Source organism: Gymnodraco acuticeps, unplaced genomic scaffold, assembly GCF_902827175.1.
Source record: "Gymnodraco acuticeps unplaced genomic scaffold, fGymAcu1.1, whole genome shotgun sequence".
Lineage (NCBI taxonomy): Eukaryota > Metazoa > Chordata > Actinopteri > Perciformes > Bathydraconidae > Gymnodraco > Gymnodraco acuticeps.
In genome coordinates, this window is record NW_022991735.1 from 70,885 (window position 1) to 83,907 (window position 13,023).

The 13,023-nt window shown below is 40.7% G+C and overlaps 1 protein-coding gene across 1 annotated transcript; it reads right to left on the minus strand.

The window, feature by feature from the left end:
- Positions 1-10,611: 10,611 nt before the first annotated feature.
- On the minus strand, positions 10,612-12,596 carry LOC117534834 (serine/threonine-protein kinase pim-2-like). The gene is made up of 7 exons (XM_034199069.1): positions 12,283-12,596; positions 11,897-11,991; positions 11,760-11,807; positions 11,416-11,637; positions 11,145-11,322; positions 10,880-11,053; positions 10,612-10,744 (listed from the first exon to the last, which is right to left on the minus strand). Exons 1-7 carry the CDS (start codon positions 12,446-12,448, stop codon positions 10,731-10,733), a joined length of 897 nt encoding a protein of 298 aa, XP_034054960.1. The 5' UTR covers positions 12,449-12,596; the 3' UTR covers positions 10,612-10,730.
- Between the last annotated feature and the right edge of the window lie 427 nt (positions 12,597-13,023).

Sequence of the window (13,023 nt, forward strand, 5' to 3'; positions counted from 1 at the left end):
CAAGTTTCACAACCACCATGAACTCCTGTTGCCTATTTCCGACTACTCTTTCTCTCCATTCATCCTCACTATTGCTCTCATCCGAATGAGTATTTCCTCCCTTTTTACGTTTCTTTCTCCTCACTATATCCCATTTTCACAACTCCCGCCTCCTACGTCCATGGCCCTGTCTCAGGTCGACTATTTTCATTTCCTCGCTCCTCAGTCTCACCGGAAGTTGATTTGCCTGCGCCATTTTGAGTACCGTCCCTTGGCTCTTATTTCTGCCGGAGGACCTGAGGATCGAGGAGCGAGGAGCGATAATGGAGGAGCTATAATCGAGGAACCACCAGACCATCCTCCGATGAAATCCTCAGACACTCGCCCCGCCCCCTTACTTTGTATCGCTCACTGATTGGACGATGCAGTGCATGAGAGCAGTTTCCCAGCGGAGTGAAGAAAACACATGAACCTCACGGGAGTCACTCCTCAGTTTACTGTGTTTTGTTTCAATTCATGTATCATTTAGTTACAAATATGTGATATATCTGAACAACAAAGTGGTCAAAATTCATTTTATTCATTTATTGGAAACATTTTCATGATCGCTTTTTTCATTCATTTATTGTCATTTCCATTCAGTCAGTCATTAAGTGCTATTAAAATGTTAATGTGCTACATATCCACACAAACAAACAAACAAAGTGTGCAATCCAATGAATGTTAATCTAACTGGGTTTTGATAGATAACATATCTCTTTTTCTTCTCTCAATTATTTTATTTCTATTGTGCACTCTAATCAATATTAATCAAACTATTGTTCGTTTATACATTTTAAGAATGGCGTTTATCTTTTTTGAGAATGAGTTATTATTTGATTTTATTTATTGGGGTCTACAACAGATGATACAAATGTTTGTGTCTGTAAATGTGTGCTAACAGAGGCGGGGGTGTTTGTGAAAATAACGGGGACAGAGCTGCTGTCAGACGAACAGCTGTGCGGCGTCATCACAAACGGACGTCGCTTCACGTGACGCTCCGGAGGAAAGGACGTCCCATTGCTCTTAAAACTCATTTCCCTGCTTCTCGTGGTTTCCTTGCGTCCCTCCATGCTTCCCTGGTGGGAGGGACTAAACACAGGGAAACGACGCAAGTGAGGGGAGCAAGGATTTCATTTAACCGACCTGAGACGGGCCCAAGTCGTCAATGTGAAATTAAGCGGGTCCAGGTAATACTCTCAGAAAGAGTGCAGTGCTCTTGAATACAGCTCAAGGCCTGACTCCTCCCACAACCACTCCCCTCATTAGGGCTGCTTATAAAAAGCACCTGTTAGGCCTTGTTTCCCCCCCTTAGGCTCTGTCTGTCATGGTCAGTGGTACAGGTAGGTAGTCTTTTATAATATATTGATGCATTGGCCTCATCAGTTTCTGCTATGTTATGCTCACTTGCTGCTCCTTACAGTTAGTCCTGCTTTCAATTGTCCTGCACATCAGTAGTTTGTCAAAAAATTATTGAGGGGGCCAGAACATAGGAATTGTTTGTCTGCTGCATGGTGAGCCATTTTTTTTTTTAAAGAGTGCTATTAATACTCAAAGCCACCTTATATCTTAAAATTAATCAAAACAACATTTTAAAAAAAACACTACAAATTCTAAAAAGAAACGGCGCTAACTGGGGCTATAGTCCCGTCATGCCGGCCTCTGGCTTCTCTCTGCTCCCAACATATCAAATCACATCAACATCGTACTAACAACAACACCGTTAGCAAGTAACAACATTAGCAAATGCAGTTATGGAGAGTGGACATTTGGAGTTTGAGGGGAAAAAAATTACTTTGACTAAATTAGCAACTCAAGATTAAATGTCATGAAAGGCCAACTCCCAGACTACTAGAGCTTCATACGCAGAGGAAAAACAAGGGATTCTGACTTTTAATGACGTCTGCATGGAGTGGCTAGCTGGGAGTGCAAAGCTTCAGCTGCTAGTTTGCTAGCCAACATATCTATTGACTCTAATGTTGTGGAGGACCTGAAGGCTGTTGGGAAATTCTACTGCATGTTTATTGACCACTTCACCACTATTTAAGACAGGAGGATGGCCTTCCTCTACCTGGGTTTCCCACACATAGGCTGTTTCTCAATGTCAAGTACACATGCTGCAGAGCCACTATTTCAAGTATACTACGTCAGAGTGGTGCAGAATGCTGGGCATTTAATATGCATTTAAACAGTCCTTCGGCGCCACTCTATGACGTAGTATACTTGAAATAGTGGCTCTGCAGCATGTGCACTCCACATTGAGAAACGGCCAGAGACTATACTTGGGCGGGCCGCCCAGGTATATTAACGGCCGCCCAAGTATATTTCCCGACCCATTTAGTTTTTTTTCGTCCGTGACCACGACGCCATCTGCGATCGATTAACTTGTGGACAATGATCCCTTGCTCTGCGCCTCCTCTACCCAGTCCCCGACTGGCCATCGGGAGGACCGGGGGATTTCCCGATGGCCAGGCCTGTTAAGTGGCCTGCCTCACACAGGGTGACTGGCTGTCTACATGATGTGGCCTGCCGACATGGCTACTGTCATACAGATCATACTAATGCCCTTGATTGGTCTCTGTGTGTCATTCAAGCTCGGGATAACCTCAGCTCAGGTGAGGTAAAGGACTCTGAGTGTTTAGATAGTTAACTTAGTCTAAGTTCTCAGTGGGTCTCAAACGGTTTGGTCACCATTTATGTAAACACATATTTCCATTTGAGAGGGTAGTGATTAGTAAAATATGCATGAATAAATAAATACAAAGTTAACTAGGTGAAAAAAGGCAAGATACACTTTTAAAAACTTGTTGAGAGCTAAAACTAGTCTTTGCTGCTGCCTCAAAGAGGAGGGAGACAGGAGAGGCTGGTTCAGGAGCACAGACACACTCACAACTATAAATGAACCAAAAATAAATAAATAAACAAGTTTCAGTGTTTTTTTCATATTGGAAATGATGTTATTGGTTATGGCCATGATTTTATGATTATTGAAATGTATACAGTTCTGTTTAATATAGGTGCTTCCATAGATCTAGTCTCTTTATTTGCCCCACAAAATGCACCAGATTGATGCATTTAACTCCAACATTTAAAAACAAATCTTACTGGGGGAGCATGTCCACCCCCACTTAAACTCACATTGATAGGTTCCTAAATACATTTACCTTTTTTTTTTTTTTAAATAGTAACCCATGTCCATATGTTTATTTGTGGGTAGTAGATTTAAACTATAGGGCTATCACTATGGGCCCTGCCTGTACCTGTTCGCTCTGCCATCGCGTGAAGGGCTCTGCTAACAAGCGACCAGCAGAAAGTTTAATGTTGTTGTCACCTCCCCCCCCAAGTATATTTCAGATCTGTGGGAAACACTGTCTACTAATAGTCTAATAGGGTGAGTGAAGTACACACCCCCTTCTCTCTGTGATGCTACTGTTTACTGAGCTGCCCGTAGGTTCTGATGTGGTTCTGTTGCTTACTGTGTACTACTGGCTTGGATTTAGTTTCATAGAGAGAGAGGCAGAGAGAGAGTGTGTAAGTGTTGGTAAACGTGCCTGCTGGATTGTGTGCCGCATAGTGCATGGCAGCTTGTGTACCGTAGAGCTATTGCAATAGTCATGTCTGGATGAAATGAAGGCATATATAAAGGTTTCGGCAGCAGAGAAGGAGAGTGATGGGCGGAGGCGTGCAATGTTTTTGCGGTGGAAAAATGCAGTTTTGTTGATGTGGTTGATATGGTTTTCAAATGAGAAGTTGCTCTCGAAGATTACTCCAAGGTTGCGGATGTAAGGGGAGGGAGACAGAGTTGTCAACCGATGATGACCACGTATGATTTATCACAGTTGAGGAAGTTGTTTTGCATCAAGGATTTCATTTCAGTGAGGCAGTCGGTGAGAGTGGAGGAAAGGGTTGCAGTGGTGATGGATTTTGTGGAAATTAAGAGTTTAACCTACACCTTATTTTAGGTTCCCATGCTGCTCTTTTTGTAAACTTAGTTTTTCTGTGTATTTTGCCCATTGTTTACATAGTGTTTAAACCAAATGGGACCTTTTTGTTTCAGTTGATTGTTTTTGATTTTAGTGTAACTGAGTGCCGGTCATTGTAGAAAACCACAAAAATGACTTTAAATATGAGTTACTCTGGAAAATTAAATAAATATACTATTCACCCTGTAATAAAGATAATTTTAAATGAATAGTTTCTGTTTGTGATTCTAAACTAACCAGTTTATCTTGCAACCAATGCAAGTTTCCAAATTACATTTAATACAAATTATGAATTTTAGAACGTGTCTCTGTCCCACAGTTAATGATATGTGCCTTGATTACTTGTGAAATTAAGGGTTTGGTTCAAAGGTAAAAAGCCATAGAGTGGCGAAGTCCCTCCCTTTCCGGTGGACCTCCATGGGACCTTATTTTGGAAAAATCATGTATTGATCCCGTTTGAATTGTGCAACGAATTACACATATGATGTTTGTCAATTTAAAAGATAATTTTGAAAGTCAATTTTTTTTAAGTGTGTCGTAAAACTATGAAGTAACACATTTGTTTGTGTGAAGCGCTCAATGAACTACAACGCTGGTCTTGCATACGTCACCAACACAAAGATGGCCGTCATGTTAGCACATTTCACCTCTTTCTTTCAGAATGAAGTGAAAAGTATTAAAATAGGTGAAAATCACTACAAGTCTGGCCATGTTGAGAACTGTACATACACAAAAGGGGAGTTAGTCAGTTCCGTAAGAGCCATCATGCGGGACCGGCTTTACAAGGTTTTGGTGAGTAACAGGAGTGTAATGTGTAACGTTAATGTATGCGACTCTGGGATTTGTAGTCTTTCTAGTTGCGTATTTTAGTCTTATATTTCAACAGTTTTAAGACAAACTGTGACTTTTTTGACATGGAAATGATTTGTTAAGATTGACAAACATCATATGTGTAATTCATGGCACAATTCAAACGGGATCGAAAGATACGTTTTCTCTCTCCATTGACTTCAATACATAATTTTTCAGAAATAAGGTCCCATGGGGTGGAAGTAGATGGGCGTGACTTCGCCACTCTATAGTGGCCCTTCTGCAAGCTATAAATAACAAATTGCCTCCTCACTTCTCGCTTACGACCATACCACCCTGAACATGCCCGATCTCGTCCTATGCCACAGGATTGGCTGCCCAATCTCCAATCTATCATCCAATCATGATAATCGCTGTCCATTGTGAGATTGGACCTAAACCAATCACGCAGAGAGTTCACAATGGACAGAGCCACTCACGGCACGGCTTCTCTCCTCACCCGCCCCCTTCACCCTGTTGATTGACAGTGGACATGTCGCGAGGCGCATCAGAGATATTCAAAGTATGTAACAACACTACATGTTTCTATTTTCCTGTTTACAGTCATAAAACCTAATTTTACAACCGTCGCTTTGGCGTCACCTTTACATTACGGTATACGGCAACTTTAGTCTGCATAAAGTTAGCAAGCCAGCATTGCTAATGCTATCTTGTCTTGTCTAGGTTGAATACACGTTATTATATTAATCAATGTCAACAGCCATTTGTAAATACATCCGATTGACAACAGTCATTTAAATAAGTTGTTAAACGACTCTTGTATGAATGGGCATGTTGTAATGAGTAACTACACTTCTGTTGAGCAGTGGTACATTAGTCATCATATATAATGTATACACAGAGTTGGGAAGTAACTAAACACATTTACTCAAGTACTGTACTTAAGTAAAATGTTGAGATACTTGTACTTCCCTTGAGTATTTCCATATGTTTCTACTTTGTACTGCTACTCCACTACAATTCAGAGGTAAATGGTGTACTTTTACTCCACTACATGTGTTTAATACCTTTAGTTACTTTACAGATTTGGGTTAAGATGCCTATTGGTTACTGGTGGCGTTTTATGAGTTTATGTTTATCAGTGTATTTGTTAATATAGACACCTAAAGTATATCATATATTATATGATATAAATATCTTTATGTGAGATAGGGGATCGTTGCTCAGTATGATACGATAAAGTGTGTTATATGCTGCAGGAAGGATACAGTATATTGTTGAATATATATTAAAGATAGCTATATACTGTATATAATATTACTTTAATTATAATTCAATATACATACATCAATAATTGATGGATAAAAGGATAACTTTATGAACATTGTGTTTATAATTATGTGTAGATAACCTGTATAAATAATGGTTGACATGGTATCAGTGTTGTTCGCTTTGCAGTGTAGTTCTCTCTAACACTTGCAATTGTATTTTACTTAAAGTTTAGATGAGCACTAAACCTATAAGTCATAAAGAAATGGGAGATGCAGAATGGACGGGCTTTGGCCTTCAGGAGGGATAAACCAGCTCCAAGGCAACGGAAGTGACGTGTCCTCTGTCAGAAGGTAAAGTATAGCAACATATGTACCTATTACTTATTATTTACAAATTATAAGTATATTACTGAAAATGTATACTATACTGGTGCAAATATTATCAATCAAATGTTTTACACTGAGTGACTCTCCAGACTAAAAAAGAATTATGATCGTTTCAGATTGAGAAATGCCTCATGCATACATTTCAAAACACACACTTTCTGTGTTTTGGATAAACAAACAAATCAAATGAAATGTGCATTTCAAGTATGCTTCTGACACAGGGTTCGAGTTATAAACTGAGCTCTATGGGGGTCTTTAAAACTAACGCATGCCTGCGCCTGCACGCACACAGTCACAGGCATAGATTGCGCAATAATGTATTGCGCACCTTGGAGGTGCAGACTCCAACTGATGGTATATATTGCACACCCTTGCGAGTATACAATTAGTGTCTGATGTGTTAGGGCTTCAAAGATAATTACAAAATCACAAAAACTCAGGAACTCTGTACTTGTGGAGCGTCACAAACAGCGCCTCCGTTTATTACGTTTTACTCTGTCCACAACTTCAGGACAGACTGCGCATGCTCAAACACATGAACTCGTACACAATCAATAACAACGTAAGAGCTATACAAATTAAAGAAAATACAAAAATTAGCTCTCACAGATAAAACGAGAGAGAGACTGACTTCACTGCTAATTACGTGGTCCAACAAACACACACACACGCACACACACACACACACACACACAGACACGCACATATCTTTACGCAGATAAAATAGCCCAAAGTGGTCTGTTTTCAGCAGGCTGTGGTCCTGGAACCCATGATGTGGAAGTCCGATGTCCTTTATTTATCCACGATTGGATGAATGGGAAAGGGTCACATTTGTTGATAGGAAGCTCATTTAAGTCCACAAACAACAATGCGTTGAGGCTTCTGGCTCGCAGCCGGTTCCTGGTCTTACAGTCGGTGTCATTACATGCAGAAAAGCCCCTCTCGCACTCTGCAGATGTCGGAAGAACAGTGGTGCTCGCCACTATCAGTCTTTTCAAGGTTTTACCCTGATGTTCCTTGCCTTGTTGTTGTAGTTTCCAGTCTCTGAACTCACTGACAGCTTCAGTTGCGGACTCTCCGAGAAGTTTAGCAAACTTCCCCACCTCCCTTTCTCCAAACAGAACAAGCTCTGTCCTCTCTTTTGGCCAGAAGTGCTGATCCAGAGGCTTCAACATAGTTACCAGCTCACTATCGGGGAGACGCCTGGTGAGATTATCAATGATTGACTGGTACAATTGGGACTTCTTTACTGTAGGTTGAGTTTCTCTAATATCAACCCCTTCGAACTGGGCGCTTGTTATGCCCGCTTTGACTTTTAGTTGTTTTCCCATCGTTGTCCTTCGTGGCAGAGAGCACCTCGATCGTCTGATGTATGTAGCGCCTTGCATCAACCAGGGACGTGTCGCGTTTCTGTAGTTTCAGGGAGAGACTTTGTAATTCACGTAACACGTCTTTCATTGTCGCTAAATCAGTGAGGAATCCAGTGAATGTCAGATGCTTTAGTAAACCAGTGTACTTGGCTTTCTCTGCACCAGAACGTGAGCTATCTTCACTAGCAGATTTTAAATGATGTGCTAACACTGGGAAGTGCTTCAGCACAGCTTTGACAGTGTTGTAACTGCTGGAAACCCATCTAATTGTAAAGACTTGTCCGATTTTCAGAATCTGCATGTTCAGTTCCGCAGCCGCTTCCTCTAACTCACTGGCGTTTTTCGTGGACTGGTGGTAAAGACAATAGAGTTTAGCGAGGAAAAACCTGTGATTTAATTGTTATACACGTTTCAAAATGATGCCGAAGTAACAACATACTGATACCGGTTAGTAAAAACCATGAATTAATGCTTTGACAAGTCTGCAGACAGACGGCAGGCGAAAAAACTTTTAAAATGCGTGTTTTCTAAATGGAGATCGGCTACAAGCTAACGCTGTATATGCTCTGACCGTCCACACTCACAACAACGGCCTATACAGACATAAATAAACCAGCAACTGTATTCACCATGACACAGGCAGTCTGTGGTTTGTACTTGTTTAACTTTTGTCTAGTTTCTGAACAGATATGAGGAGCTGTGAGCGCTAACAGCTAACGGCTGATGTTGTTTTTCTGTGGTTCTCATTGAAGATGACGTCACGGCTCCGCCTAAACTGCGTTACTATAGTTACTGCCCCAGCTACTAAACTGTAATGGAAACGCAGCATAAAGTGAGCCAGTCCTAACGAGCCCCCAGAGCCCATCCTCATCCCGAGCAGTCGCTGTCCATGTACGGCAGGGATATCCTCTCCTGCATGGACCACATCATGGCCAGCATCACCTCCACATTTGGTTCCATCATAAAGATGGACTCAACCAAAAAAGTAATATACAATGTGACTGTGTATTTGATTTCCATGTTTGTTATACTCTCCTATAAACCATAACATTACATATATAGTTTTTATTATAAATGTGTTTAGTTATAAACATTAACTGCTATAGATAATTTCTAATAAATGCTTAAACTTAAACATTGCTGTTGTCACATTCCAGATCAAAAGGCATCAAAGCAAGGTGGAGCAGCTCTTCCCTGCTCCACCCTCTGGCCCTCAGATGGAGCTGCAGCTCTTCCCTGCTTCACCTTTTGGCTCCATGATATTTACTCCAGTGACCTCACAGGCTCCTGTCCGGATCGCTGCTCCACCGGTTCTGAATGCCAGCCTGTTAGTAGTATTAGTGTTAGTTTTTGGCTGTATGATACAGCCAAAAACTAACCCCCAAAGTACTGCACAACACGTGCATAAAGTGTGGGAGGTTTGGGACAGCGGATACTGGACACAGCCAGTACTACATTGTGCCAAAGGAAATACAAAAATGTATATCCCCCCACCAGAGGCATGGACACTGGACACTTATTTATGTATATAGTTTGATATTTATTTATATATATGATATGTATTTTAAGTTTATGATGTTTATTATGTTAAAACTCATTTAGAGCGTTGTTTTAATTATTTTTTTATACTGCACCTTACTTACTTTTAAGGGTTGTTTTACATTTTATTATGTTGAACTAATTTAAAATAAAGGTTTGGATCTTTCAAGTACCTAGTTACTGTCCAATAATTCAGTTGAGTGCTATGTTTAGAATTTCTAAAGGTTTTCTCTGTTTAAAAAAACCAAAAACATTATAATACCAATACCTTCTTATTGCATATTTAATGTAATGGGTATGGTTTAATTATTTATCCACAGCACAAAAACCATGAGCTTCAATACAGGTCCATATTGGTTACTTAAAAACTATCCCTGATGGAAACAAAGATGTGTAAACATGAAAGAAGTAGATAAGTTTGATTGAATATTTATTAGAAATATATATATAATAGAAAATTGTAGTAGGAGGAATGCACAAACCAAAACAATGGTGTACTCTTTTGGAAGATAATATGGACTGCATCTTAAAGATTTGAAAAAATTGGGAATGGGATTTTTTTCATTGGATTTTAGAATATTTTGCTGAAAATAAAATCTATGTTGAACACATGTTTACATTACTTGCATGTTTTGTTCACCAGCAACATCTCCACCGCTTCATTATTTTTTTTTATCATAAACGCAAAAGCCAAAAGAGAAAAGATAAGGTCAGTCTATAAAGAAACTCCATCAAGGTTGCCTGGTCGAGCGTCACCACAGCTAAGCTAAGGGTTTTTATGACAAAGAGGCTTTGGAAATTCAGCATTGTGGTATTTACGGACGTGTTATGTCATAGAACAAAATGTGAACATCTTTTCAGCTAGTATTAAATACAGACCTTATTTTGGGCGTCTTAAAACTAATACAAAAAGCCTTTCACTTCGAGACGTTGGAAATGGAAGTAGTAAAAGGCTAACTGATTTACAGGTTTTAGGACTCATTCCTGCACTACTCTTTTCGTTTTGTGTGCTCGAGTTGGTGCTGCTCTATTCTTAGTTCTCTGGACTGAGGTTAGACTGAGCTAGAACGATACTTTCACATCCAACCTTTAAGGTTTGTTTAAGCTGAAATGCTGAAAACATGTTTGTTTTATATTTTTGAAGCATTATTAAAGATACAATTCTGGAGGTGAGATGAATGAAAATACATATTGATTTTTAATATATATATATATATTTAATATATTTCACGGCCCATCTCTGTTCCAAGACAAACCCAAGCGGTGGTGGTGGATTATTGGAACCACGGGTGCGCCTGAATCTGCTTAAGGTTGGCACGCTCCTTCAGGTTCACTGCCAAGCACATTTTCATTCAATCCTGGCAGTCTGAGAGAGAAGAAAGAAGTTAATAAACAAGGTTAGGTTGAATTGGCTAATGATCTAATGGACCCTGGAAGGAAAAAAATGTGAGCAGTATAAGAACCAAAACTCAGGTACTGTGTTGACCGGGCATCATCCTACCTTGGGACAGCTTCTGATTGAGTTTGATTTTGTCACAAAGGTACTCGGAGGTGGTGAACTGTTTGTCCCCATCCAGAAGCTCAAACAGGACCGCGCCCAGTTGCCAGACTGTGGTGGGGCCTGCCTTGTATTTCCCCTTAATGAAGAGCTCTGGAGGAGCGTAGGCAGAGGTTCCTACAATACACAGACAAAGGGGAGGAGAAGATAAGTCATCATCCAGATCAACAGCTGAATTCAGGACGAGAGTAGAAGCCAGACGTCGTACCAGAGAATGAGCTGAAAGGCCTTTTCCTCACACGGCAGCCACAACCAAAATCTATGATCCTCACTCGGGGTTCATCGGATCGAGTCTCAATCAGAATGTTCTCTGTTTTGATGTCCCGATGAAAGACTCCGACAGAGAGCATTTGAATGGATGCCTCCACCAGCTGCTTCATGATGTTCTGGTTAAGAAATTCAGAGACACAGTAGGTTAGCACAGCTTGAAGGGAACACCGAAAACTGAGACAGTAATATGCACCGCTCAGCTTAAGTACCTTAGCCTGGTCCTCGCTCAGGGCACCACCGTTGTCATTAAGGTGGTTCCAAAGGTCCACAGAATAAACTGGTCTCTCCATGATGAGAAGAACCTCCTCATCAAAACTGTACCAGTCGAGTAAAGAGACGGCAGCGGATTTCCCCACTGACCCTGGTCCATCTCCAGCTCTCAACATGAGGAGCACCTCCTTGGGGATCATGTAAATCTTCCCATTTAGGATCTGAAATAAACAACATTCAAGTCAGGAATCGTTCCCGTTGAAAACTGGTTTGAAGTGGTCTAATTACATGGAATGAATGCTCCACTGCAAAGAACGTTCAACATTGACTTCAAACCACTCACCGTTGGTTGAGTCTCCACATCAGCTTTGGGGATCTGTTTGATTGCAACCTATGGGACAGAGTTACCAGTACTTTGGTTAGTGCAGGAAGGAATGACTGTTTGTATGTGTGATGGGAAAATATGTATGGCAAACTTACTTGAAAATTATCAGTTCTCCTGTTTCCAGCATAAACAGAACCAAAGCCTCCTTTTCCAAGCAATCCAAGTTCCTCGTACTTGGCCTCAAAATTGGCTACACACACAAATATAGATGTAAGTCTTGCTATACTGTACATGGAGAAAACATCTTACTTTAGCCCATCGTTTAAACTAAAGCCAGGCACTATGGTTAACTTAAAGATGAACTAACCACCAGGTGAACATCCACTGTCTACCAGTGGATGTTCACCTGGTGGTTAGTTAATCTTTATTCCGAACATGTTAAATATTGTGTTTAGTGAGAAGTTATGTGACTATTTATTGACCAAATGTCAGCCAGGATTGATATACACCAATGTACTTTCTTTCACACCATCTAGCTTACCTCTGATGGTGTTGACGAATTGGGGTGTGCTCCCATTGTGTTGTTCGGAGGTTGAAGAGCTGCTGGGACTGGGGGAGACTTCAGAGCCGATCTCCCTTCTCCTTGTATCTGGAGTCTGTGATGCTGGCAGCTGCTCAGCACTGGCCCTCTCCAAACTCTTCTCCATTACCACCTTGGTGGGTTTACCAGAGTTAGTCAGTGTTTCTACCCTTCTGCCTTTTGTTGGGGATCACTACTCCACTGCTGGCCTTTCTCTTGGTCCCATGGACCTCAACAGGTTTGCTGGCACCACGCCTTTTTGTGGATGACTGAGGGTTTTTCGCTGACTTTTCTCTTTTTGGCTTTAACCCTATAGTCTTCCCCAAGACAGTTTTTGGTTTTAGTCCTGTCGCCATTGCTCTCTACAAAGATACAAACCCATATAACATCCACTTAATATTGATATTGGACAATTACAACAACTAATGTAATGTTAAGGTGAATTGAGCAAAAGTTAAAAGAAAATGTGAATTGAGTGGACAAAACATGAAGTCTGATCTTCTGTATGTCTGCGAGGTAGATTATCTTCCTGTCCATCACGTTGACCTCTACGCCTTACCAGTGGTGGTTAAATACTTTTCTTTTTACTCTATATTTATTCAACTACTAAAGTCTTTAGTATCTTTGCAAATTACGATTGTACATTTCAAGTATTCAGGTGTGACATTACAATCATGCTTACCTGTAAATGTAACAGTAACA

What these genes read in the sequence shown, in the direction of transcription:
- LOC117534834 (XM_034199069.1), bottom strand. Translation starts at nt 12,448, where the DNA reads ATGGAGAAGAGTTTGGAGAGGGCCAGTGCTGAGCAGCTGCCAGCATCA. An exon ending in ATTCGTCAACACCATCAGAG is followed by an intron (nt 11,992 to 12,282) that starts GTAAGCTAGATG and finishes TTGTGTGTGTAG; the next exon opens with CCAATTTTGAGGCCAAGTAC. An exon ending in TGAGCGAGGACCAGGCTAAG is followed by an intron (nt 11,323 to 11,415) that starts GTACTTAAGCTG and finishes TTTCTTAACCAG; the next exon opens with AACATCATGAAGCAGCTGGT.